The sequence below is a fragment of the Rhamphochromis longiceps genome, linkage group LG4 (assembly GCF_057381845.1).
Source record: "Rhamphochromis longiceps isolate RC_006_pf linkage group LG4, R_longiceps_female_GT1.1, whole genome shotgun sequence".
In the NCBI taxonomy this organism is placed as follows: Eukaryota; Metazoa; Chordata; class Actinopteri; order Cichliformes; family Cichlidae; genus Rhamphochromis; species Rhamphochromis longiceps.
The window spans coordinates 32,914,051-32,941,892 of record NC_140560.1 but is presented as its reverse complement, the minus strand read 5'-3'; the positions used below and the strand labels follow the sequence as shown (position 1 = coordinate 32,941,892).

General features: G+C 40.2%; 1 protein-coding gene and 4 non-coding genes across 7 annotated transcripts; 1 reads left to right on the top strand and 4 right to left on the bottom strand.

Annotated features, from left to right (window-relative positions):
• Positions 1-254: 254 nt before the first annotated feature.
• On the bottom strand, positions 255-27,755 carry kcnh6a (potassium voltage-gated channel, subfamily H (eag-related), member 6a). Of its 3 annotated transcripts, XM_085404602.1 has the most exons (17): positions 27,630-27,755; positions 27,234-27,345; positions 23,855-24,085; positions 22,106-22,255; positions 21,720-21,823; positions 20,594-20,903; positions 18,675-18,877; positions 9,956-10,384; positions 8,616-9,033; positions 7,960-8,159; positions 6,908-7,160; positions 6,038-6,231; positions 4,994-5,093; positions 4,619-4,906; positions 4,234-4,417; positions 3,496-3,703; positions 255-2,987 (listed from the first exon to the last, which is right to left on the bottom strand). In XM_085404602.1, exons 1-17 carry the CDS (start codon positions 27,753-27,755, stop codon positions 2,700-2,702), a joined length of 3,798 nt encoding a protein of 1,265 aa, XP_085260728.1. In that variant the 3' UTR covers positions 255-2,699. The 3 variants fall into 3 exon arrangements, with proteins under 3 accessions (XP_085260728.1, XP_085260725.1, XP_085260727.1); XM_085404599.1 differs by lacking the exon at positions 27,630-27,755 and having other exon boundaries at positions 27,234-27,457; XM_085404601.1 differs by lacking the exon at positions 27,630-27,755 and having other exon boundaries at positions 4,234-4,414; positions 27,234-27,457.
• On the bottom strand, positions 341-412 carry trnac-gca (transfer RNA cysteine (anticodon GCA)). Its single transcript has one exon. It is a non-coding gene; the product is annotated as a tRNA-Cys (tRNA).
• On the top strand, positions 4,117-4,188 carry trnac-gca (transfer RNA cysteine (anticodon GCA)). The gene has a single exon. It is a non-coding gene; the product is annotated as a tRNA-Cys (tRNA).
• Positions 7,481-7,552, bottom strand: trnac-gca (transfer RNA cysteine (anticodon GCA)). The gene has a single exon. It is a non-coding gene; the product is annotated as a tRNA-Cys (tRNA).
• trnac-gca (transfer RNA cysteine (anticodon GCA)) lies at positions 22,291-22,362 on the bottom strand. Its single transcript has one exon. It is a non-coding gene; the product is annotated as a tRNA-Cys (tRNA).
• Positions 27,756-27,842: the final 87 nt, after the last annotated feature.

The window sequence follows — 27,842 nt, the reverse complement described above, 5'->3', positions numbered from 1 at the left end:
TTGTAAGACAAGTGTTCATGCCGTAGTCTTTTTTTCTTTTCATAAAGTTTAATATGGAATTTACTCAAATAAATTGTATTCCTCCATGTCTTACAAACTAAGCCTTGTGTTGCCTTATTTCTTTTTTGCCCCCCAGCTTTTGTAAGATCATTTTACTGTTGCTGCCTTTGCATGGCACGAGTTAATCTATTTAGAAAGCTACTGCTGTCAGCACATTCATCCTGCAGTTCTCAGAGAGCCAGAGCTGTCTATTTACAGTTCGGGGTCATTTTCACCTTACGCTCAGTTGCCTCTCTCCAATAAACATAATTTCAGTTTGTGTTGGTAGAAGGGTGAAAAGAGGGGGCACCCGGATTTGAACCGGGGACCTCTTGATCTGCAGTCAAATGCTCTACCACTGAGCTATACCCCCTACAAGTGCAATACTGTCATTTTCTCTTCTTAGTTGTCAGTTCCCTGATAGGTCAAAAACACTGTTCTTGTAAAAGAGGTAGCTTTTTTTTTCAGTGCAAAAAAACCTCAACATTGCACTTCCCATCAATAATTTTAAGGTCTGATACTTGCTTTTCATAAGAATTTACTACTATTCCTCCTGAAAATTCTGAAAGGTGCAGCCTTCCAATTTTAAATTGGGCTAATCTGCTCTTCCACTCAGCTTTCTGTGCAGCTGATAAATTTAGATCACTCCCTAGAAGTCACGTTATGACCACTTATGCTGGGCACATGCTTTAAATTTGTCACAGAAATTAAACATGAACTTTTCTTTTGCACTGACCCAAATTTTGAGCGGCGGATCACCACTGGCAACGGAAGCTGGGTTTCCAGGAACTGAGCTTTTTCATCAGTTTTCATGTGAAGAGTGGACAGTTTCCTTTTCACATGTCGGGTTAAGAGGAAGCCCAGGAGGATACTAAACTGGCTTCATCCTGTTGTGCACTATAAAGTTGTCCCGAGTGTGAGACTATCAACAAGGAGTTCTAGTGTGATGCCCTGAGTTCTTTGGCCACACGCGTCATACTTCCTCATCACCTGCTCCCCTTGGCTTTGCAGGATTGCTGTTTTGACACATTAGAGGACATCCAGCTGCCACTGCAAGTGACACAACAGCAAGGGGACATAAGCGGCCTTCCTTTGAGAGACCTGAAAACATCAGCCTAATTGAAAACGGTGCAGAAGTGCAAAAAAAGTTGACCTTGAATGTGAGGTTGGCCAAATTTACATCAAGATTTTTTGCTTTTATACACGTATTCTTACAACTTGTTGATCGGGCTGAGGTGTACAATATTTAGGAAAACCCGTCCTCCTAAATGACAATATATTATATATTCATTGAAAAGCTTAGCTTTAGTGTGTTCTGTTATTTTGAAGTGTTTGCAATGTTTCATTTGGCATTGCAGTTATTATCCCAGCGCTCGGGTAAGTTACTTGGAAAACAAAAGGAAGTAACTTTGCAGTGTGTCTTTAATCTAAAAAAGACAAATAACAGGAATCTGTGCTTGAAGAAGCCTTTCACAGAATTATAAATGCTTAATAGGTCATTACATTCACCCCGTGGCTGAAACTGAGAGATCATCTTGGCGCACATTTAGACGTCGTCTCTGCGCCTGTATGCGATTGACAGTTACCATCCACTTCAATTGCCACTAAGCTGATTTCCCTTTACGTGCGTCCAGGGTGCGGTTTGTCCACTGCGAGTCAAAATAACTGAGAGAACAAGTCCTTCATTGTTGGCACTTTCAGATAAACACATCAGGAGCGTTACGACACCGTGTGACCACGCTGCTTTGAGAAATAGTCGACACACGTCTGAGGTGAGCGGATAAACAAACACAGAAACGGGAGCAATCAAAGCATTCGTGACCAAAAACAAAACTGTAAGAGCTATATTTAAATGTACATGAAACTTTGGCGTTTTTTGTTTTGTTCTGTGCTGCTTCATTGTGTATATTCTAATATTTTCTCATGACACGCTTGACACGTTTTCATTCACATCAAAATGCTGCAACAGGAAATATGAGATGAAAACGACGCTTTCTCCTACGTCTGCCATAAATCGTCATCCTTCACGGTGTGTGAGACAGTTATTGCACGACTTTTTGATATTTTTAAACATACACAACAACGACAAAACACTGAACCTAAACCACTCACAGTTGTTACATTTACTAAGTGCATGGTCCTGAATGTACCTATAAATATTTGCAATATGAAAATAATTTCATTTCCAAATAGCTGATTATAGTTTTCTATGTTCAAATCTAAATGTGCAATTCTTACACAAAGTGACTGCAGATAATTCTTCAAACGTGAAACCTCTTAATTCTTTCTTGTCATTTCACTTCTCTTCAAGGACGCCTCCATGTAGGAGCGGTTGGTGTAGCTTTGAGATCCAGTGACTGCTTGGCATGTCCTGTAGATGTCAGTGCACCATCCTGCTCTTTATTGCACAGGACTTTGGGAGTGATGGGATGCTGGAGCACAAAACTACAGCAGCCTTGAGGGCATTGTTCGGTCTGTGCTTGAGAAACTCGAGACACTGTGTACCCTCTGTGATGTGAAAGGCAAGGCATCCCACGCTCCACAGCAGCATCTGAACAGGAGAGGAGGTTTAAATGGGAAGGAAGTACCGATGTGGGGAAAATATGGCTGTACTGTCCAAAGTACCAGGCTGTAGGGTGTGAGGGTCAGTGATAGCTCTTCTAGCTGCCCGGCAGGACAGGATCAGACACATGCCTCTGGATCTCCTGCATTTCTGTGGAGATCTCCAGGTGCTCCGGGAGAGAGGGGAAGCGCTGGATGCCGCACAGAAGTCCCGAAGGCTCTTGGTCTCCAGAGCAGAAGATCTGAGGAGGAGTGAGGTCGACAGAGGGTAGATGTGGTCGGTCTGCCTCTGGTGACATGGACATGGTGTCATCTGATGCCACAGTTAGATGGATCCCGCTGGACAGGGAATCCTTGGATTTGTGCTTGCAGTCAGAGTCTGGACTCTGGAAAGACAGAGAAGTATTAGTTCATACAAGATTAGATGTATGTAGTGTATAATTTAATTATATTAAATAAACGGCCTGACTGATGTTCTGCGGGACACAAAGGTCAGAATCTTTTTTAGAGTCTAATTTTAAAAAATAGTTTAATATTATGGATGTTTTGGGCTCAAAAAAAGTGCTCTGAATCCAAAAGCAAGGAAGAAAGATCCTGCATTAACTGATCTCTTGCTACAGATAATGCAAGACATAAATGATGATTGGGGCGAAAAGGCAGTCTGTTATCTTGAAACCTGGAGATAACAATCATCGTTCGACTTGTAGATTTATCAGATATCTCTGTTATTCTTTTTCCTTTCAGGATTATGGATGTCTTAAGTTCTTGTTTTCTTTTTCAACTCTGATGAACTGAATTGAATTGCTTAAATAGTTTTTCTGGCAAAAGTGTCAAAAAAAGTAATGACTATAGAGGAGCAATCTTATTGCACATAGCATATGATAAGTAAAGCACCTGGAGTAATGAGGCAGTGCTGTCGATCTGTGGTGGCTGCTTTGGAGGGACGGTGTGGATTGTGGGTGTGCCCGTGCTGTACAGTGTGGTGGGATGAGGTGGGTGAGGGCTGGGGGACACAGCGCTGTAGGCCGGAGGCACCAGAGCCATCTGTCTCTGAAGGAGCTGCAGGATCACATTAATGTCTGCAGTCATACGGGTCTCCAGTCTGGACAAGACAAGAAGATAAAGATATATGGCTTCAAGACTCTTTCACACATTTTTTCTTTGATTTCTATGATTTGATCCTGGTCAGAACACTTCTATAAAGCATTATGAGTGTTAACACACTTTTCTCTATCTGTCGCTATAGAATCATCACGATCATTCACGTGGAAGCAGGCAGGCAGTTAAAAGAAAACATACATGATGGACATTTTCAGTCTCACCCCTGACCCTTTCTTATCTCTGTTTATTTTGTTCTTACTCCTCCTTTTCTCTCACACACATGCAAAATAGCCCCATGTAGTAAGCACTCAGCTGGAAACTGATATGCAAACACAGAAAGGGTGGAGCTGAAATGCAAACACTGCCTTGGGACAACAGTGACAAATGCATCCACCTCCCAGGAGCCTCTGCACTGGGGGTATAGCTCAGTGGTAGAGCATTTGACTGCAGATCAAGAGGTCCCCGGTTCAAATCCGGGTGCCCCCTTTTTGTTTATTTCTTTAATTCTAAAACAACATAAGTCTAGCTTACCGGTTTAATTGTGACTGAAGCAGCTCCAATCGAGACTCTAGCTCACTGGGCCGATCTTCAGCACAGGGTGAAGGGTGAAAACTCGCCCTTACTGAGGATGGCCGCCTCTGGCTGTCTGAAAACTGACTTGCTCTGCGGTCTGGCCAGTAGCTATACAGGCCTGGCATGTTGATAGGGGTTGCTGCTGTGCAAAAGTAAAAGAACAATCATTTCTTGAAAAAATGTTTGTTAAAATATGCGAATGTATTACTCCACAGTTATTTTTTATTTATCTATCAGTGCTGCATTCAAACCAAAAAAAGCAAATTAAAATGGAATAAAAAATTTACATTTGTGGAGTTTTTGTGTTCTCTGTGCCTCCAAAAGTGTTTTAAGTGGATTTTACCTGAGTATGGAGGTCCTCCAAGGTCTACAGGCGGGCCGAGTCCAGCTGAAGGTCCACTGTGAGGCAGAAGGTTGACTACTGCGGATGGATAGTCTCTGGTATCACCCGCATGGGGGTACAACTCCCCTTTGCTGTGTCCTATGGGCTTCATTTCCTCATCACTAGACTGTGAACATATACTAGCACTGCTGCAGAGGTCTTCCCAATGAGATCCTGCCATTGTTCCCCGGTGGTGGTTTGACATCGAACGTGACTGATCTGGGTAAGAGTCTTCACGATCCATCCCGTCTGTCCACACAGAGTCACAGCTCAGATAGGAATAAGACAATAAGTTGATACAGGAGCATTTGGCGTTAGACCGCGTCCCTTACTCACCTGGCCTGTTTCTCCGACGCAGTGAGCTTCTCCGATGCCTTGTCAGACGATAGCCACATTCAGAGTCCCTGCCTGGGGTTGTCTGGTTTATTCTATCTACCTGATACAGATCAGCTTCAGTAATTCAAAATTACAAACCACATCTCCTGCTTAAAAGAAACATACAGCACCTTTTCCATCAGTATATTTAGAAATCTAGGTGAGATCTTTATGATTTTACCACTTAAGATTACCTCTGATACTGGTAACCACTTGTAGCGCTGTGGCACAATGCTTACTGAGTGTGTTGTTCAAATGCCCCAGTTTCAATACTGCCTCTAAACCCTCCTGCACACTTTGCCTATATTTACATGTTTGTCTGGAGGGCCCTCACATTAAGTGCTTTTCCAAACCGTTTAGTTTTAAGTTGAAACGGCACCACACTCAGAAACCAGGAAGGCTCCAGTTAGCCACTGTGATTATTTCAGGACTGACAGAGTAATATATGAAAAGAAATGTCTTTAATGGACATTTTATACATGTTTGATCACAATTTCATTGTACACATGCAATGACAATAAAGGGCAATTCTATTCTATTTATTGTACTGTTATAAATATTAGTTATAAATAACAAGAAATAACAACGTCATGAAGTCATATGGGAGCATTTTGGAAAATGTAATAGATTCATTTACTTTGAAATGATAGACATGGTTCTAGTTTATCTTCTTGACAGCACTAGAGATCAGCAAACTGGAAGTTCCTGTTTCCAAAAGAGAAAGGCAGGTATTTCTGCCCTAACCCTTAAAAGAAATTAAAAGAAAAGTGTGACCCCACACAAAGTTACACTCATCACAGAGAGGAAAGGCATAGGGGACCGATTAAAACCGGGGCAGAAAATGCAGCTTTAGCATGTTTATGATGTCATGATGACAACATCTCAGTTGATTTGCTACGTTTTTACTAACAGAATAGAATCGGCGATCTTGAGACATAAATCTATGACTCTAAACTCTAATCACAAGCAGGATGCTGTGTAACAACGCCCCCTGGTGGCACTCACGTCTCTCAAGTTGAAGGTGATCTCCAAATTGTTCCAGAACATGTTGGAAAAATCAGGATACATGTCTAGCACTTCCAGAAGGTCGTCCCTCAGGATCTTGTGAAGATCACAGTATGTCAAAGCCCTGACATCAGCGCTGGATTTCCCTGACCTCTCGTACAGATTGATGGGTTCACCAAAGATGTCATTCTTTCCTACATACATCACAGCAAAAGTAGTGGAAAATTCAATTAGGCAAGCCCATCCTTGTATAAGCAATAACAGGGTAATGTCAGTTCTTTTATTTATTTATTTTCTTGTTTAATGTTTAATGCATTATTAAAAAAGAATGCACCACAGTGACCTGATCCACAGCAGTACAGCCACAAAGATGTGACCTGTGCAGCCTGGATAAGCCAGTGCTGGCTCTATTGATGATCAATCACTGTGGAATGAAAGTGGAGCTGTGCCCAAACACCTCTGGCCACACAACACACACACACACACACACACACACACACACACACACACACACACACACACACACACACACACACACACACACACACACACACACACACACACACAAGTGTGTGCTGATGTGAACTAAGGGCCAATGTCAGTTCTGGCTGTGACTTTGCAGGAAGAGAAAGAACAAGTGAGTGGAAAACAAACAGGACTGCAAAATAAAACAGCTAAAAAACATTTCATAATCAGATAAATATAAACAAATTAAACTGGTTTTGCCCAAAAATAGGTGAATTTTTTTGTTTAACCTTGAAAATTGTATTCTGGTCATAATTATTTTAACTAAATGGAAAATGAAATGATTTTTCTTAAAGTGTTAACAAGTAATAATAAAAAGCTCTTTATTAGCAACTTGCAGCTCACCCAGTATGGCCACCACCACATCGTCCCTGAGGATCTCTATAGAACCCCTGGAAATGAAGTATAGGGCAGTGAGAATATCCCCACTGTGGACTAGGGTGTCACCCGGCGGAGCGTGGGTGGTCTTAAATCGCATGGCCAGAGCCCGCAGGCAGCCTTTGTTAGCACCTCGAAAAGCTTTGCAGTTCTGCAACAAGCTGCGGTTCAAATGAAGGCAGATATCAGCTTGCAGACACTCAGGGAAACCCTTTAAAACCTGCAGGAAGAAACAAATGGGACACCGGAAATCTAACTTTGTCTTCATATTATGTTTCTTTTTTAAGCTTCTGTAACATAAAAAAAGAAGTAACGTGAAAGCACATGAAAAAGGTCTGGAGGGGAGCAGAGTATCAGATTGATGCATGCAGGATGAGAGCTACAATTGATAAGCTATTCCCTCATTGAATTGGCAGGCACTGATTCTGCTCTTGCGCTCTGGTTAGCAGGGATGTCCCAACCAGCAACATGACGCACATCACATCTGAAAAGTGGGTCTCTCTATGAGACACCGGAAACAATGAATGTCTGTAAATGAAGAGGGGGCACCCAGAGTTGAACTGGGGACCTCTTGATCTGCAGTCAAATGCTCTACCACTGAGCTATACCCCCATGAACACAAAGATGCCCCTAAAAGTCTCTGAAAACGTTTGAAATAAAATGTGTTATAAAGGTTTTATTTTAATATTACGAAAACTTTTTTTTCTGGGAGCAAGTGCATCAAACAAAGCCTGGATTTGTACTTATTACTACTTTTAACAACTACATGACATTAAAAGATCACCACACAAAAACTGGGCCATTGCAGCAGCATAGAATACGGCAAGCAGCCAGTGTAGGTCAAACACTGGACATGCAGAAAAACTGGTTTGAGAACTTGAGGACAGCAAGTGTTTCTATAAATTGTAACACATTATTTGTACTTCAGTTAGGTGCTTTGAACGTGCACATTGACGTTTGCACTTTGAAAGCATGCTCATAAGGGGAAGGCAGCAGTCAAAGTTTTTTCATTTTCTTACAGCATTCATGTCGATGCCGTTTGTGTAGGACCAGGCATGTTGGAAGTACTCCTCCAGCCTTTGTCTCAGACCTCCTGGGATCTGATGGAAACGTATGAACTCCTTGACCCGCAGCATCTGGGTGTGGTAGCGGGCCGTGCCTGAGTAAAGTCTCTGAATGATGGCTGATACGTTTCCGAATATACTGGCATACATCAAAGCTGCATGGAACAGAAGGCAGAAACAATTTACTCCTGGAGTTGTGATAAATTTGATTATATTTCTCCTGTCTATCTCTGTACCATCAAAAAATAGGTTAGCAAAGGCTGTATGTATGCTCAGGATGTACTGGATTTATGTAAACAGTACAAGTTGTTCTCATAAAAACAGGTAAGATCTTGGAGGACTTATTTTACCAGCTAACAAACAGTGACTGATCTAATGTTTTGACATGATTCTCCTTGAACTTGCTGATTTGTTTGACATTATCTTTGTAATTTTCCTCATATTAAAATGAGGAAATATCACCTAAGTGACTGAATATATGCAAGAAGAATTGAATTACTCCAGAGTTTCTAAGATGAGCTTCAGAGTTAGAGCAAAATATTCTGGATTCTACTTCAATGATTCGAAGTCTGAAGTGTTGCATGTTTCTGATCCTTTTCCTTTCTACTCACAGCCGATTAGCATGACACAGATGGAGAAGATCTTCTCTGGGTTGGTGTTGGGTGAGACGTTGCCAAAGCCCACACTAGTCAGGCTGCTGAAGGTGAAGTACAAGGCTGTAACATACTTGTCTTTGATTGAAGGGCCAGAGGCTGGGTCACTGTCATTATAGTATTTCCCAATCTGGTCGGCCAAATTGTCCAGCCAACCAATCTTCATGCCACCGATGCGGGCAGAGCCATGACGCTCCACATTACCGATGGCGTACCAGATACAGGCCAGCCAGTGAGCAATGAGGGCAAAGGTGCACATAAGGAGGAAAAGAACAGCAGCTCCATATTCTGAGTAACGATCCAACTTCCTGGCCACTCGCACCAGCCTCAGAAGTCTGGCCGTCTTCAGTAGTCCAATAAGAGTGGTTGTTTGAGGCTGTTGAAGACAGAGAAGATTTAATGTTAGTGCTATTAGCAGACTGGACATTTACCATGTGTAACTCAGCGGGTTTTCCATCTTCTTAAAACGCATATAAACACTTCTAATTTGTCCATAATGCTTCCAGCTATCCTGCAATAATTACTCCATCATAGTATTATAAAAATATCAATTTTACATAAACTGGTAAAAGGAAAAGGACATCACAGATAAAAGTTTCTCCAAACCAAATATAGCTACATTTGTAGCACAAAAAGCACAGGCGCGTTAGTTGGTTCACTTAGTAAGAGTTAAAAGGCCAAGAGCTGCCACTCATAACAGCAGTGCCATGGCGCTGGGGGGGTTGTTCATGCATTTTGAGTTTAGTATACTTGTTTATTTAGTTGAGTTTTGATTGGTATTTGTTTTTTGATAATGCCAGGGTTTGGAGGCTACTTCTGATGGCAGTTTCTGTTAAGGCTGAGAGTTTGCTATTTAAACATAAGTCTTGTATTTTGGTTTATTTTCCTAGCTTTCCTTCATATTTCTCTGTGCCAGGCTGCTGTGTGTGTCAGTGTTGTGCCTCTTATTTTTTACATGCTTTGTTTTGCTTCTTGTATATCATTATCTTGGATATGCCTCACTTTCCTGCTGTTTCCATTTCCCCTGATTGCCCTCTGTGATTGCTGCTCCCTTACAGCGTTTGTCAGCGTGTCTACTTATCCACCCTAGTCTGTTCCCGAGTTACCTGTTTTATGTCCTAGTTGGTTGTATTTTGGGACTTTCTGTATTTGACTTTAATAAAAAAGTTGTGTTTTGAGTAATTTTCCAGTTTTACTGCAAAACTGTAAAAATCTGTTACACATAAAGGCTATAAAAGGAGACTTTTCATTTAATCTTTTGTCTGAAACACAAAGTGATATTCCGATAGCTTTCTCACCTCCTCAGACCCAGAGCGAAATATGAGCAGGTCAAAGGGGATGGCAGCAACTATATCGATCAGGAACCAGCCCTTGAAGTAGTGCTGCGCGATGCGTCCCGGGTGGCTGACCACCTCGTCGTTATGGTTCACATAGGTGGTTCTGAAGTTGATGAGGATGTCCACGATGAACATGACGTCCACCACAAGGTCCACCACATTGAGTGGGTTGCAGGTGTAGCCGCAGATTCTTCTCTGTGTTTCTTCTTCCGCTTCATTGAGAAGGAAGGCAGCAGAATATGGCGTGAAGATGGCCGTGTAGATGACCAGCAGCAGGATGACCCAGTCCCATACTGCTTTGAAGGGGCTGTAGTGAAGGATGGTCCATTTGTGGATGCGCGGGGCCTGGAGCTTGTACTCTGGCAGCACGTCAGCTCCGAGGGATAACACCTGATAAGAGGCCAATGGGATACAGAGGAGGTTATTAATAATGGAGGAAAGATCAAGGCCCATAGCCAGAAAGTATAATATAAATACTATATAGAGTACTTTATGAAGCATACAATTAAAACAGGAAAAAGGTGGGAGGCTTGTACATTAGCTAATGTCTGAGACGAGAGTAAAGGAAGTAAGTGCACAGTTCTCACAAAGCAAACAACTATCCTTATTCAAAAACAATAACTTAATTCTGACATAAAAATGTGAAATGTTTTTGGTCTGTAAGTCAGCATCTTAAGTTATCATTTAAACAGCTTTCACTGCGGTTTAATTATTAGAATTTAACAATTTTCAGGTTTTATCCATAAAGCAATATTTAATAAGAAATTTCAATTTTCTTAGTTAAAATGAAAATGATGTTCTTTACAAAACAGCCAAAACTAATTTCAGTCATTTTTTAAAAATTCCAACATACTGATAGTGCCTTAAAAGAATTAAAGAGAGAGTTAAAAGAGTGTATGTTAAAACAGTCTGGTAGCTGTTGCTGACCAAGTAAGACGAAGGTTGGGGAAACTGAAAAACAAGCAGAATTTATTGCAGGAAACATGGTGCACGAGAGCCCAAGAGCCCAAGAATAACTGTAGTTTTCATAATTACTGTTAGTGCCATCTCAAGTATTTACAATACAAGCTGCAAAAATCCATAAGGTGTAGCAGTACTGTGATAAATAGATAGACACTGGGATACTTTTACATTAACCACACCCCACTGCACCCTTAAAGTAAAGCCCAGCATGTCCTTTGATAGTGCCATGCCACCTCAGATGATGAACTTCATCATGAACACGGCTTTAATTTATAATAAATGGTGCATTGCTCAAAATATTCTAAACCTAATATTCTAAAACAGCAAGAGGTTAAAAAACAACTCTGGACTCTTCTTTCAGGGTGGCAGAAAAGAGCAAAACACAAATCCACTCATATGTCGAGTACCATTTACATGCAGACCAACACAAATCAGAAAATTACCAGTGACTGAATCAGTGATGAGTAAGATCCACTGACCGGTACAACAATAAGAGCTTCCATGTCCAGGTTCTCATCCTGGCGTCCACAGCAGCAGAGGAGGCTTCTCCAAACTCTCTGCAGCCCCACCTGCCTTCTTCCCCATCTCCCTTCCTTCATCACTTTCTTCCAGATAAATATGTTTGCTGATGACTGCCATGAACACACATCCCAGCTCCTGCCTTCTTCTATCCTCTCTTCAAATGCACTTAACCGAGCCAAATCACTGTCCTTTTTAGAGAGTCCACTGCAGCCTCACCTGCCTCCGCTGCACCACGTGATTGCCACGTGACCCTTTCTGCCAGCGATCTGATCAATTTCAGACTGGAATAAGTGCTGGCATCGACTGGGCTTCATGCAGAGGAGTGATTTTAGGTAATTTCTGTTAATGGAAAGGTCAGCTCTATTTGGCCAAACTGGCTTTGCAGAAATCAAAGTGCTTTATTCTTTTAATGCACTATAACTGACATTCACATCTACATGAACCACAGAGCGCTAAACTGCTGTACATGCTGTTGGGTTTCCATGTCCTTCTTGTCCTTACAAACCCTTTGGCGGTTAGACCGTCATTTACATTTCAGTTTGCATAATTATGTTGATAGTCATCATGACAAAAGAAGCTGAACTTGTATGGCAAGCACACAGATCAGTGAGAAATTAAAAGGGAAAAGCTTTTGGTGTGCTATAGCTCAAGTCCTGAAGCCCACTGCAGGGAATGAACCATATTCACCAAAACAGCTTCTTATCTGGTGTTTTGATGAAGAGAATGTGGTGTAACCCTGTGGCCAAAGATCTCCCATATGTATCCAGCTGATAGATGGATACATATGGGACTGTGAAGGCCATGACATATGATGTGCATCTTATTTATATTTAACTATTAAGTGATCCCTCCCCTCCTACTGATGGAGATGACACTGTAAAGCTTGAAAAGATCTCTCTCTTTTCTCTTAATTCGAGCTAGAAATGTTTCACCACAGGATAAATCTGATGACTCAGAAGAACATTGCATTGATTGATACATGAGCTATCCATCCAAGGGGAGAAGTGCACCCAGAAAAATGTCCCAACAACAAAACAGGGCCCTTGGATCTCCACAAGTCGAGAGTTTTTCCTTTAATTTGTCACATATTGGTACAAGAAACCAGTAAACCCATCTTCCCTTGCAAAATGTAATATATATTTAGACTTTTTTGTTCGTTGAGGGAAAAAAAGTCTCCTCAAAAATGCATTTCCCTTCCACTTTCCCAGCTTGAATGAAAGCAGTGTCCATAAATAGTCAAAGTAAACTTTTTCTCAAGACAGAGTACTATATATAAAAAAAGATGGTCATTGGGAATAACCAAGGTTTCGATAATATTTCCAGTAAAGGGATGTTGGCTGCTTCACTTGCTTCATAATTTGGGTTTACGACCAACAAGACAGCGTTCAGTTTGGAAAACAGACGTAAATGGAAGAAAGTGCACAGAATTTATTGAATTCTCCATCTAGGACAACAAACTGTGACAACCTTTTGTGTGTAAGCAACTAACCACAGGAGCTGAACAGATGTGAAGAGACAACACAGTAATGAGAATGTAAACACATGAGCAAAGGTTCACTCATCCAAGAAATGTTACGTTATTGATGTCCACCACAGCTCTGTTTAATGATAATGATGACCAGACAACGACAGGCACCTCTAATTTGCACGCTACAACTCTCTGTTGCTACTCCGACTTTAAAGTCATCATGGGAAGAGATCAAGCTGATACATTTCAAGCTGTACTAGATTTAAAAGTCAGCAGAGCTGTAATCAGAGAACACGATTTAAAAAATATATATCATATAATAGTAATAATCCAGCATATATATATATATAAATATATGAAGAGAGAGAAAAAGTGAGAGACATGCATATAGATATAAATATATATATGAAAGTGCTTCTTCTAAGGTATTCAGAGCAGAAATATAAAATATTCATAATAATATGACAACTGTGGATAAAGCAACAATGCAAAGCACAAAACATTTTAAATATTTTAGTTCAAAGTTTAAATAGTATCTATAAAAAATAAGTAAAGATAAAATTAAGCCTTTAGGATGTGAATATCACATTAATAGAATGCAGACATGAAAGTAGCATTTATTTTCAGCTTAAAAACCCCTCAGTAAATTTGAAAGTGCTCTAACTCTGCACAGTTCTCGTGTAATCTCTGTGAAGTTACGTCACTTTGACATGTCATCAGCTTAACTTGAGTCAAGTGATCATTTCTAACTCGTGGAGAAATATTCAGTGAGCTGGAAGTTTGAGGTGGAAGACGACTAAAGATGGGGTGAGGAAGAACAGGGAAAGGAACACTGGCAGCTAACAAACAGGAATGTGGAGCTGAAAAAGAAATGGAGTTTTGAGGGTAACTGCAGAGAGCATGAAAGACCCAGTAAGGCTGTACTCACAGGCTGAAGTTTCTGCTTGACGCTCATGCTGAAACACACACCACAGGGTAAAAAGCAGGACAAGACTACGACTAAGAGAAAGAGAGAGGGAGACGGGAACTCTGTCCGTCAGTCTGTGTCTCCCTCCCTTCTGCTCCTCTCGCTCTTCCTCCCTGATTGTAGCCCTGCCCTCATCATGGGATCCTCTTTCAAGCACATAAAAAGTGATGGATGATGGTACCTGCCTCCTGTGTGATGCTCAACAAGTAGTAATTATTGGAGAAAAAAAATCAAAGGTGGTTGTGTTTGGCCTGACAATAAAAAGCTAAACAGCTAAATAAATTTTAAGCTCTTGACTGAAGTAAAATTTCCCTTTAGCTCTATACAATCTTTATAGGAGGTGAGATTTATTGTCAGTTGCTGGGGAAATAATTATAAAAGCATTTGTGTGAATTGTTTGTGAATGCAAATACATTGTGCGTGTTTGCTGTTTTGGTTTTGTTTAGTATTTTTGCATATGCAAATTATTATCTGAATTAATGTAGTGTATGTGAGGTCTTGTCATTTTGTGAATAACCTTCCAATCACTTTTATTATATTTTCAAAAAATAAAGGTTTACGGTAACATTGCCCTGTCTTTTCTCCCCTCTGAATTAATGTAATTCTTTTTAAAAAATATTTTTTGCAAAGTCTTGTAAATGAACTAATAAATTCCATTAAAAAACTCAAATAACCTCATATTCAACCCTGATATTTGGAAAATATATTTACACATTTTTAACTGCCTAGTCTCTAAGACGCCTTGTGAGGATGTTGTTTTTTAGAAGCATGCGTTATTTGGGTGTGACTGCTTCAGAGTTCAATCAGATCTCAAACGAGCATGTTATCAACCTGTACACACACATTCATGGAGACAAATACTAAAAAAAATAGCTGTGCAAACCTGCAAAAAACAGAGCCACACTCAGTTAAAGCTGCAACTATCTCCAAGTTGCCCTGTTGCAAGATCAGTCAACGCCAGGGGGCGCCACATACACACCGACACACAGTACTAGTTACAGTGTGCTGAGGCTCTTGTACAGTTATCTGTCTTTAACAAGCCACAGTCTATAATCAATCGCAGTGTGCTTTGTGTTATGCAGACAAATCAATATGAACAAAGATCAATGACAACCATCATGCCTCTTTTTTTAACTTGCCAATCGAAATTCAATTATAAGGGCAGCATAAAGAAAACATTCTATGCATAATGAAACTGGGGCCACAGAGAAAGGCAACATGTGCTTTACTATTTATTACAGTACCTGTAGAAAACTCACAGTCAGTAAAAGACCACTGCTACAGTTCACATGGCAGCAGCCGTGATTACTGTGACGTTAGCCTGACCTTCTTGTCTCTGAACTCAACATTATGATACTCAAGCAAGTTGGTTTAACCGGACAAAAACTCACAGCGGTAACAACACGCAGTTGTGATTTAGTGTCTGACAGAGGCACAGAGACCAAGCCCACTGCCCTCCACTTCCATTAGTTCCAGGGGCCAAGGTCACTGGCAACGTCAAGCCACGAGTGCCGCTCAATAGTCTCGCTCCCTTTCATAAATCCAGCTAACCAGCAGGACTCCTCTCCACACTCACAGGCAGCTGTGAGCCCTACATACATCCAGGCATTCTTCATGTACTGACATTACATAAAGAAAACACAGCAATATGACTACACAGAAATTTGGAAATAACTTCCATTTGCATGTGCAATTAATGAAACCTTTTTTTTTTTTTCATTTTTGAATGTTGAAGAAAAAGTTTATATTTCTATAAGACACAGACATATTTTCTTTATTTGGATGCTTGACCTTTGTGTTTATAGAATTTAACCCTAAAAGGATTGAACAGTCATGTAGTTAGGAGAGATTTTACTGTTATGGTTCATATGTATTTAAGTTGTGTACATGAGTGGTGACCAGGAAGGGAAACACCTGAAACCTCAGGTGCACAAACTCTGACAATTTTCAACAAAGTAGGTTAAAATGTTTTGTGCATTGTTATATATTTGAAAAAGAAATATGTTTTCACATTCATAGAATATCAAAAAACAAAACAGGAATAGATTTAATTAATTGTAAATAAAGCAGCAGCAATGGATGGATGGATGGAAATGCTTTGAGTTTATTTAATGTTGTATAATCTTCATCAAAGCACTTTATCAATCTAAAAACAACTAAACATCTAAGACGGTGTGTGGTCTGCCAGCAAGTGGCATACCAAAGAGATTTCCAACAAAAACAAAACAAGACTAAAACAAACCTCCCTGACAAGCAGACAAACTCTGTCTGTGTGGTTAAACAGAGGAACGCTTACTTTCTAACCAATCTTGTTCATGACGTCAGCTAAGCCAAGATAACAGATGAAGTGTTCAGCCAGGCTTTTCGAGAGGTCTTCTGTTTGTGCAGTCACTTTTTCCAGGACCACAGAAGCTACGTTGCTTGCATATAGAGTCAGAGCTGGCTGTCAATACCACAATCACTCCCAGTGCAAAGAAGCAATATCTCACCACCACCACAGCAGCAACATTCAGTCACAATGCAGTCACATGAGGTCACAGCACTGTGCAAATGCACAACTAACATCTCCTAAAAGGTGGTATCCGTACTGAAATGTTTATTAAACTTTCTAAGTAATTTAATAAACTTCACAAAGATTAACCGAGTCATGGTCGCTTAAATGCCCAGAGGCAGATTCAATTGGGGTGAACTGCAACCAAATGTAATCAAATCACTTACTGTGAGTTACTGTGTGTAGTTTTATAGCCTGGATTATATATATATTTGGGGAGGAACTAATAGATGAATCATTAACCCAGATTTTAAAAAAAATCATACTGTATATTAAATCAGCTGACGCTCTAAATTTTAAAGACTTTAATGAATCAGATAATTAAAATCTTGTAAAATGTTACAAGTCATGAACCATGTAAATAGCTTACAAAACACCTCATAGTGAACCCATAGCTCCTATATCTGATATCCTGCTAAAATAACAAACCAGCCACTCCAAAAAAAAAAAAAAAAAGATAAATGGGACACAAACAAAAACCCTTCTTTGGTCAGTTTGGCTGAAAAGAGGCTCAACTGACCATCCTGAAAGCCTCTCAGATAAACCGGTTAATGTGATGCACTTAGGGAGCCCAGCATTGCCTTATTTTCTGCTTTATACCTGAGCAAACAGGCCTTTGCATTGTTACAGTCATAAAGAAAAGCTTTATCATTTTTTCTTATGTTCAATGTAACATTCGTAGATCCATTTATACTTACTAATGGCAGCAACCTGCTGTGCAGCGTGTCTAGTGCGGCATGAGACCTTCATCAAATCTATTAAAAATATTTAATAATTATAGTAATTTTAATAATTTAATTATTACTACTAGAAAACATGACATACTGCTGTACAAATAATAATGCATTTAAAAAATATTTTGGCATCTATAAACTGCTTTTCTTAATCATTGTTCATGTTACTTACTAACATATGACGTCACCACAGTGAATTTTAAAACTATCAAATGTAATTCAAGTGCAAAGCTATAAAGCATCAAGTGAGGTTTTTGAATCAGCTTCAAATATTATGTCTGCTGCATTTGTTTACATGGGCTCAGGCCTGACCTCACCATGAAACTGCCTGTGAGCCAGCAGTTCATTTAATTTTAAGCTTCTGAAATTGGGGGACTGTGTATAAAAATGACTGCTAATAATAAATAATTTATCCTGTACTTTTGTAAAAAACCCTTGAATCAAAGCTGAAACTGTGCACTTCAATCACATGTACTCATCGTTTGATTTTAAATCACTTGTCGTGTATAGCGGCAAAACTGCAAAAAAAGAAATTATCGACCTAACTGTATTTTACTGGAAATAACGGTTTCCCTTCTTGGTTATTTTAAGGTATTTTCCATTGTGGTCCTTCTTTCACTCTTGTGAGGCAGTTTGCCAAAATATACACAGAGACACCGTGGTGTGATGACAGGTGGCTGATGAATGTGTTTTGCTGCTGGTGCCATAGATGCCACACCTCAGGTGAGATTATTCGTTCACGCTTTCACCCTGTGAGTTCGGATGTCTCGCGTCTTCAGTCACCCTGAAGCATGTACCATTTATAGACACCTTTGACTGAACTATCTGACAGAAATATGATGTTAATGATCATATTTCTTTTTTTCCAGTTAGAAACATTATAAATTTCTCTTTCAGGAAGAGCCAAAAACAGCTAAAAATACACCTGAAAATATTAATTACTCAGTTATTTATTGCTGTTCCTTGTATTAGCTTAAAACAATAAAAAATGCAGTAGTTTAACACAACATGTTCCAAGCAGAAGATGATACAAGAACCAATTCTACCAGCCGAAGTCTGTGTCACTGATTCCTTTTCTAGGACATAAGTATTGTAATTGTGAACATTTTCTTCCTTTTAGTGTTTCCTACCACTGATTGCTGTTCAGCGGCTGCAGACATATCTGCTGTTGTGTATTAACCAAACAAAGGGAAGAAAGGAACGCTGGTCCCTTGTTATTACAGTCATTTAACAATTTGGCCAATCTCACAGGTGAGAAGCAAGTAATTTCTGGCAATTTTGCCTCTTAAAGATCAGACAGCAATTTGGTTGATGTAGCCAATTACTGAATAAGAAAATATATATGCAGCCAGCAATGTGAAATGGAAAATTTAAGACCCTGGTGATGACATAAAATGAGTGAAGATGAGTAAAGTGCAAAGAAAACAGGCATTTATTCTCCCTTTTTTCTCTTGAGATGGTAAAGAGCAGCTTACCTGTGTGACCTGAGTGACCTTCTCTGTGACGTTCTGCGTTCGGTCTTTAATCTTGCTGGGTGCAATGATTTCAATCTCAGTTGGGGAAGGCGGTCTCATTCGGTCAGAGCCGAACGTGAGGGTAACCTGTGGGATGCGGCCTATGGTTCGATGTCTCATAAGGTCTGAGTCTGAAGTGGAGTTCAGAGTATTGGGCTTGAGATCTACAACACAAAACAACAGCATCAGCAGTCAAGTAAAAAAAAAATCTGTGGAAGAGTAGATTGAATAGAAAACGGGAAGAGTATGATTGGAACCTGTACAAAAGAAAACGTTTCCTCATGAAGTATTTCCCCTGAGAGCGGAGGTTAATAGATGTGCAGTGATGAGCAATTTTAACACAAACCCAATCACTGACAGAAGAATTGATTATTGTGTCTCTACTGGAATTTTTATTAGGCAGCTGCACAGAGGGACGCTCTCTGTGTTATAAATATCAGAGCAACAATCTGACATCAACAACCTGACAAGTGCCGAACTGGTGAGAAATCTGTTGAAAGCTGTTACAGCTCAGCTGAAAAAAATCAGTTTTGATTCTGATTAGTTTGCATTTATGTGTTTTAGGATATGCCAAGGACATTTTAAGCTACTAAACATTTAATTCAACTGCATTTAACTTGATAATACTAATGATTTGATGTGTCACCTCACTTTCTAATCTGATATAAACTTCCTTTTCTTTTTTCAGCTACTCCCTTTAGGGGTTGCTACAGCTGATCATCTGCCTCCATGTCCTCTTTAATGGCATCCATGAATCATTTCTGTTGTCTTACTCCTTTCCTCCTGCCTCGTAACTCCATATACAACATCCTTTGTCCAATACACAGCCCTCCTCCTCCTCCTCCTCCTCCCCTAACCATTCTTTGCACATATTCAGATCATCTCAGTCTTGCCTCTTTAATTAGGTTTTCCAAAAACACTCACCCTGAGATGTTCTTCTGCTGTACCCATTTCTAATCCTGTCCTTTCTGCTCACTCCCAATGAAATTCTTAATATCTTCAGCTCTGCCACCTCCAGCTTCACCTTCTGTCTTTTGTTAGTGTCACCATCTTCAAACCACACATCACAGCATTTCTCACTACCATCTTGTGAACCTTGCTAGCATCCTCTGTCACAAATCACCTTTGACTTTTTTCTCCACCTGCTCCACCCTGCCTGCTCTCTCTTCTTCTACTCTCTTGTCCACTGTCTGCTGCTTTGGATTTTTGACCCCAGGTATTTAAACTCATTTGCTCCTTGCATCTTCACTGATACATCTGTCTTCCTCTTATTTACGCACATGTATTCTGTCTTGCTTCTCCCGCCATTAATTTTTCTACAGATCACAATGTCATCTGTGAACATCCTGCCTGACCTCATCTGTCAACATGTTTGCCACCACTGCAAGCTTGTTTCAAGTCTGAGATCCTACTGTATCCTAAAATAACAAATAATAGACACGACTTGTTAGAGATCCCTTTAATACCAGCAAACCTTCCAGCAGATCTCACAGTGAAAATGTTTGTTTGTATGCAAACCAAAGTGGCAATAATAACAAAGGCAAATTTATGTCTCAACAGAATAAAAGGCTAATGAAGAAAAAAATTTGAACTGCATTCTGTGTCATTTTCTGAGTTAGTCAGAGAAACCAGCTGTGAAAAGTGCTTTGTGTGATTTAATTTATTAGGATGCTGCTTTATATTCCTGTCAGAAGGTTAACCTGAAAAAAAGTTAAACACACATTAAATTCCACTAACATCATAAAAAAATATGCATTGTAAAGACTTCATAGTTTCTTTGAGACACAAATACAGCAACGATAACCTGATGATACTCTTGCTAATTCTATATTTTATTCACAGCTTTAGTTTCCCTCTGAGATGCCCCATCAGACACTCACTGCTGTTAGTCCGGGGGTCTCCAGGCCGACTGTTCCATTCTGCCCTCATGCCATCGATGTCATCCAGTGACGAGGCACGTCGGAGGCTCCGAACACTGTCCCTCGAGCAACTTCGAGGTAATGTCCCTCGGGGGAAGGCATGCATGGGGTCCAGTCGATCTGTCAGAAGGGAGCGTCGTTTGGTGGAGGGCTGAGCTGCCGGCGATGGGGGATCCATGTCCTGTTCTATCAGAGCCTCCGTCTCAGACTGCATACAGCTTTCCTTAGATGGGATCCGAAACTCTTTCAGAGGGACTTCCTCGCTGTTTGGCTGTCAAGGAAGGGCAATAAGGCACAAGCTACTTTGAATATTACGTAAATGAAGGCCATGCGTCTCTTTATAGTTCAAACAAATAATTACACACCATATCTGCTGGTTTTTGGCTTGAAATGCTTTTTTTCTCTTCTAAATGTTTTCTTAAAAACGTTGTAATATTTCACACTTCACAAATGCTGTTCTGAAACAGAGAGGAATGTCACCTCCCCGCCAGCACGTAAATGTAAAACAGTCCCAACATGTCAATTTATCTGATTCAGTACAGTTCCAGTGTCAGGTAAGGATACTGGCAGGAAATACTTTCATACAAGGTGCCATTCATCAAAAGAGAGAACTCTAAACACAAGTAAAGGAAAATTCTAAGAAGAGAAAGATAAACAGACCAGTTGCTTTTCCCCCTTATTCTTCCATTTGGTGTCTTTTTGGGCTGAGAAACAAGAACTTCTGCTTCAAAAACATCTCTCTGCTATTTAAGGTGGTTCGTATTTAACTATTTGAACTGCATATAAAACTAAAATTGTATATATAGCACTTGAAAGGCAAATCAAAGACTTTGTTGTTACTATAGTGTGTAGAACATTTTGATTAGTGCTCTTCATGCATGATTGAAGAACAGTAGAAGCATTGCAGGCATAATATGTCAGTAAGTTTTAAAATTGTATCATTGCAAATGTCATGCCTAGGAGTCACAGTATGACGTATTATCTTTGTACAGATTTTTTTCCACTGCCAGATGTGTTTATGTATTCCAGCAAAATGCAAAGCATGCATTCATGCAAATGGACTGCACTGCATTCATGTGTTATTCACCTGCAGGTAGTCTACTACCACTCCTTCAAACTGATCTTTTGAGAGTGAAGGTCGTCGCATGGATCGCAGCACCGGCAGCCTCATCTTCAGCCTGCGATTCTGGCCTAAAGAGAAAACTTTATCTTCAGCTCACTTGTTATCGAAGTTCAAAATGTATTCAATTCAACTTTTCTGCTTTAAAATATCCAACTTTTCTGCTAAGGTAAGACAGTAGTACACATTCTGACCAATATGATGAGAAAATCAAGACTAATTACACACATTAATTTCTAATTTATATTTACAGTTGCAGAATTCACAGGAAAAGAGAAAGACAGAAAAATGTTTAGCTTCTATAAATTTGAAACACAAACAAAACATGCAGTATGCAGTGTGAAAGGCTTTACAATAGGCCCATCCTTGGGTGATTCTCTGTCTGAGAGCAGTCTTCTTGTGGGAGGGATCGATGAGCTCCTGGAAGTCAAGGATGAACATGATCACAAGGCCTTCTTCATTTTTTACTGGAACGATTCCCACAAGGCAGGGTCTGCAGGTCCCTATTGACACAAAAGATAAGAAACAGCAGCTATACAGGGGGCACCCGGACTTGAACCAGGGACCTCTTGATCTGCAGTCAAATGCTCTACCACTGAGCTACACCCCCTGTTGGTAACCTAGAAGTTACTTCTAAAATGTGATCAGCCGAAGGCTGGCCTAGTTTAACGAGGTTATGTTTCTAAGGGAGGTCACACAGGAGAAAGCAATATGAGCAAAGGAGAAAGAAAGAAAGGAATCGTTTCAAAAACTGTGGAAGCTAAAAAAAAAAGGCTAAATGAGCAATACTTCTGTCAGGTCTGACTTCACTTCACAATCAGTGAGCTCCAAAAATAGAAACAGGAGAGAGGGCAGAACGGACAAACACACACACACACACAGTGCATGCATTCACTTCCATTCATACATTCACCCTGAAAGACCTTGAACAGAGATTTTGTTTGGAGGTTAAGAAAAAAAATCGACCTGTGAGCGCTGTAGTCTTGTTCTGAATCACATTGCAATCACATGTTCAGATTTTTTTCCCCGGTCTGTTCAGCCTGGGAGCACAGTGGGAAGCAGGGGAACAAAACAAATGGATGCTTAGTGGATTTGATCTGGCACACAATCCCATTCCCATGACAACAGCACTCTAAACTCCGCTCCTCATGCCCAAATGGCAAAAGTTATAACAGACATGTACTATGAATGTCCTTGTATAAATGTAGACAGTAAATGTATGGTTTATAGTCGGTAACTGTCATTGTCTAACTCATGCTCACTCATGTGTGTCTACCTCAGTTCCTTTGTGCCAGAAAAAGATGATAAAGAAAAAGAGATGATGGAGGTTAAACACAGACCTCGGCAGAGGACAGTGTTTCACTGGCATCCCAAATAACTTGGAATAAACAGGAAATTAAACTTTAAAAATAAAAGTAAACGATGTGCAGAGAATCATGCATAGGACTGATGAGAATACAGGCAAGTATGAATTAAGGCTACACCAAAAGAAGCAGGTTTGAAGAAGTGATTAAGACGCTGAGTCTGCCTGCCTAAATATAAGCCTAAATATAAAAGCATAATCTGGCCATGGTGACGGATTCGCAAGATCAATGGGAGTCCAGCAAAAGATAGCAGCTAAACTCGGATACCTGCCAAACATAGTGGTCTGAGATGAATAAAGAATCTCCTGAACTACACAAACTTAAAGGGAGACGATCTTTTACTATCTACTTGTTTTGATTGCAAAAATTATTCACATGAAAATCATCTTTGTGCATCAGATCCAGACATTTATCATGATGAATTATCAAAATGAAAGGACTAGTCTTGGAAAGCAGGAAGGATGTTTTAAAACAGATCCAATCGAATGGCTGGTGGACTGAGGTAACATTCTGGATTAAGATCTCTGTAACAAGGTTTCTTGTCAGAAGATAAATGATAAACTAGTTGAACATATGGAGGATTATTTGGACTGTTCTGATAACAATCAAGCTGTCAGCAGGCCAAATCTTGTGACAGCCAGAAGACTCTTTTCATGAGGTTTCGAGCTATAAATGGGCTTACTCCAGTCATTTTTCCTCCAGCTCCGTTGTCTTGTTTTTGTTTTTCGCGTGTCTTACCTTCCTTAGAGTAGTACAGGATCTCCACTTTGCGCTCCTCAGACCCAAGCAGGGCCTGTCCCAGCTGGGCCAGGGAACTCTTCATTGTGCCAGGACCCACCAAGAACTGGCAGGTACAGGGCTGCTGCATGATCTCTGCTCTGGTAAAACCAAACATCTGGCAGAAGCCTTCATTGCAGTAGATGATGCCACAGTTCTTCATCTGGGCATTGGCAATAATAAACTTGCGATCTGAAGGGAGGAACACAGTGTCAGTTGACAATTTATAAAGGCAAGATATCCATGTGGCAGTACAACGACCGCCCATTAAAGCTGGGTTAGAAGCAACACTGATAAAGCCAATTTCTTGCTTATAAATATTAATAAACTTTCTGCTCATTAAAGGAGAAATAATATACTGCATAGAGGTTCATAAATTAAGCTTAGCCATGACTATCTCACCAACTAAATTAGCCTTATACTTCGCAGAGGGTAATGACGCCTGATTCCAGTGATTGCACTTATGCCTGTCACTGAAAGATTGAAAGAGATAGTTTGTTAATGCTGACAATTAAACTGTTTACACTGTTTAAGATTTAATTTGATTTAAAGATGCTGAAGTACAGACTGTTGTGGATACGCATTGACTTCACGGCCCACAAAGTCTGTTCTTCCTCCTCTAGGCATGACAATCAGCTGAAGTGGAACTAATGAAGTCTACTTTTCCATGGTGCTAATGTTATTAGCGTCACAATTCCTCCCAAGGGATTGAAAAGGAGCAGGTGGGCACTTCAGCATAAGGGTATTTGGAGTATAGCACATGGCGCCAGGTAACTTATGGGAATCTACAGGTTTTGGAGCCTGTGTATCTGACATTTTTTAATTACATCATTACATTGGTATCAGCCACTTGCCTATGAATATATTTTATTTGTTTAGCAAGGCTACCTAAACAGTAAAAATATTACATTTCCAGATTTACATTGTTTATCAAAGAGTTTTCATATCTTAAAAGTACAATCACTGTACAGTTGATATTTTTGCCACCAGCTTTGATTTGTATTAAAAATGTTGCCAGTCTGTCTTTTAAGAAGGTCAGTACTTGTGAATGTAACACCTAGCCTACATTTGAAATAGTTTTGTTCATGAAAACACAATATTAAGATCATTTTACATTGAAATTTCATAATAAGATAAACATGTGACAGTGCGACAAAATAATAAAATAAAATAATGCCATTAAAGTTGAGATCAAATCTCTAACTGCATGGTAGCTGCTGGACTTCTCATCAGCTAATGACACTCACTGGGGCGTTGACCACCACCATCAGTGATCTTTCATCATGGGGGAAACACTGTGGCTGTACAGTGTCAGTTACAACAATAATGGTTCTTCCTGGTCAGTCAGAGCTTTGATTCTGAGTCTCTCAGAGTCACCCTGCTTTCAGAAACATCCCTAACAGTAACTCCAAGCTCATATGTCCTTCAGTGCCTAGTACCGATGAAATGAATGATACTGTTCGTGGCAACAGAAACACCCACTGTCCCAAAAATGCTGCATGACAGGGAATTGGGGCAGTTTTGTTCGAAGGCTGCTAATGGAGGAGTTGAACGATCTGAATGAAAAGTACATACATAACCTCTGTCGCCTCTCATTGGCCTTTTTATTACACGCTGGTGAAACTGGGTTAAACAGCTGTTTCCTGCCCACACAGATGAGAGCAGGGGACTCTTCTCTTGGCCCCTCTTTTTGATATAAACGGGTGAGCTCTTAGAGTGGAAAAGCACATTCTGTCCAAAGTCATTATCTGGGGCTCAAAGCAAAAACACTGATCGTCACACCGTTGCTAAGCAGCACCACTGTGGCACGTGCACTCACCTTATCGTGCACGTGTATGTAGACTGCGCGTGCACACACATACACCTTTTTGGGATACAGTAGAGGCATTACATAATACGGGTTTCTTAGGGGATATTGGGAGATTCAAGCATTACTGGTCCTAGAGCTGATCATACTAAAACAGACTGAGAGTTGTCAGCAATCAACTATTTCTCCATCTATGGTCAGTATCTAATCAGGATGGCAGGGTTATTTTCAGTCCTGTGTCAACACGCTGCTAGTGGTGAGGAAATGTACTGATTATGGCACATGAGATATAATGTGGCATGGTGTCTGTCAGTGTTTTTGTTTTTAAACTAAAGTAGCATTAACAAAGATTTACAGGCTCATGTAATAAGTGTTAAGTACAGAAAATGGATGAAGGTAAAACTGCATACAAATAATGGTCAGGTCAAAAGAAGACAGCAACATATGTGTTCTATCAGAGGCCTTTGTGGTTTCAGGGAAAGGGATTTTTTCCTCTCCAATAAGTGAGAGGTGGTCTCTTCTTCCAGCCATTGGAACATGTGAGCTAATGGAACACAATGTAAGTCATAAGGTGAGCTCTCACAAACAAACTCACATGCAGGTGCAACAACCCCGCAAACATAAAAGCAGCAGCTGGGTTCTGTCAGCATTACTGATACAGATAAGATAAGATGTGTTAATTTATTATAATATAAAAAGCCTGTCCTTCTACCATCTGTTCAATAGAATAGAATAGAATAGAATTCAACTTTATTGTCATTGCACATGCACAGGTACAGGGCAACAAAATGCAGTTTGCATCCATCCAGAAGTGCTTTAGTGATATAGATATATTACAATATATATTAGCAATGGTATAGATATGTAAGTATATTACAGAAATGGGTCTATTATGGTATGTTATAATGTACACGGTATGAAGTATGTTGTGAATATTCTATAACTATAAGTATGTACAGGCTGTAGTGAGTACAGGCTATGTACAGGCTATGAACAGGATATAAATATGAAAAACTATACAGAATATGAAATAAATAACTTTACAGAAATCTGAGATATACAGCTATACAGAAATGGGAACTATGCAAGTTGTAAACAGTTGTTCAAGCAATGAGACTGACCGACAAACAAACACAGACGTGTGAAAAATAAAGCAAACAAAACTATACCAACAAGATTTAACTGGATACACTAACAGCTCTGAAATAAATACAAGCTACCACTCCTACTGATGAACTAGCTGTCAGAAACACTTTTCCCATAGACAAAGAGCACACTTATCCCTTTTAAAATAGAGAATGTACGGTAATTAATTCAGCGTAAATTAGAGTTCGCCCGTCTCTGCCATCTCTTTCGGATTTATTTAAAGCATTTGCGAGCTAAACCATCGCATCAAAAACCAGTCCAAATGTTTAAAATGGGAAAACTAAATATGTATTTTGTAAAACGTTTGGAATCTAAATATCACACCCTTTGTTCGGACCTCAACAGCAGCACAGACGCATAACTGAAACTAATTTCATGTGCACTTACTTTGCTCGTCGAATTTCCTGATGATAGTATCCAAGTAAGTGTTCTGGAGCGCAACATGACCGCGTCTCACGGGCATTTTGATGCTGAGAGAAAACACTTCCGACACATGAACCTGAGATAAGTAAAAAAGCAAAGAGATTTGAACTGACGCCAGTGAACAAAAGGGTCCACTTCCACTTGGAGGGCGAGCGTAAGCGGCAGATTTTGGCTTCCCTCGGAGCCTGCCTCTGATGGTGAGGGGTGAAGCGCCAGAGAATGATGGAGAGGAGGGCTGGTTGCCAGGGCAATAGCAGTTGCAGGATGTTGCACGCTGATAACGTGGGGGTAAAAAGTAGACTAGGATACAACAAAAGCTGTATGAAACCGATTCGAAAGTCTTTTCCTTAGTGAGGTTACCTGTTGTGGGACAAGTTGTGAACAAAAGCTGCAGAGCGCAGAATCCGTTCGTTGCTTTATAATCGCTGCATTCTCCCTCAAGTTTTGGACAATGCGCGATAAGGATGGCAGTGAAGAAGCTCCCATTAGCCCGATCCCAATCCACTCCCCTTGCACCACCCCCTGTCGCCCATCAGCAGCGTGAAGGCAGAAGACAGCGGACGCATCAGTTAT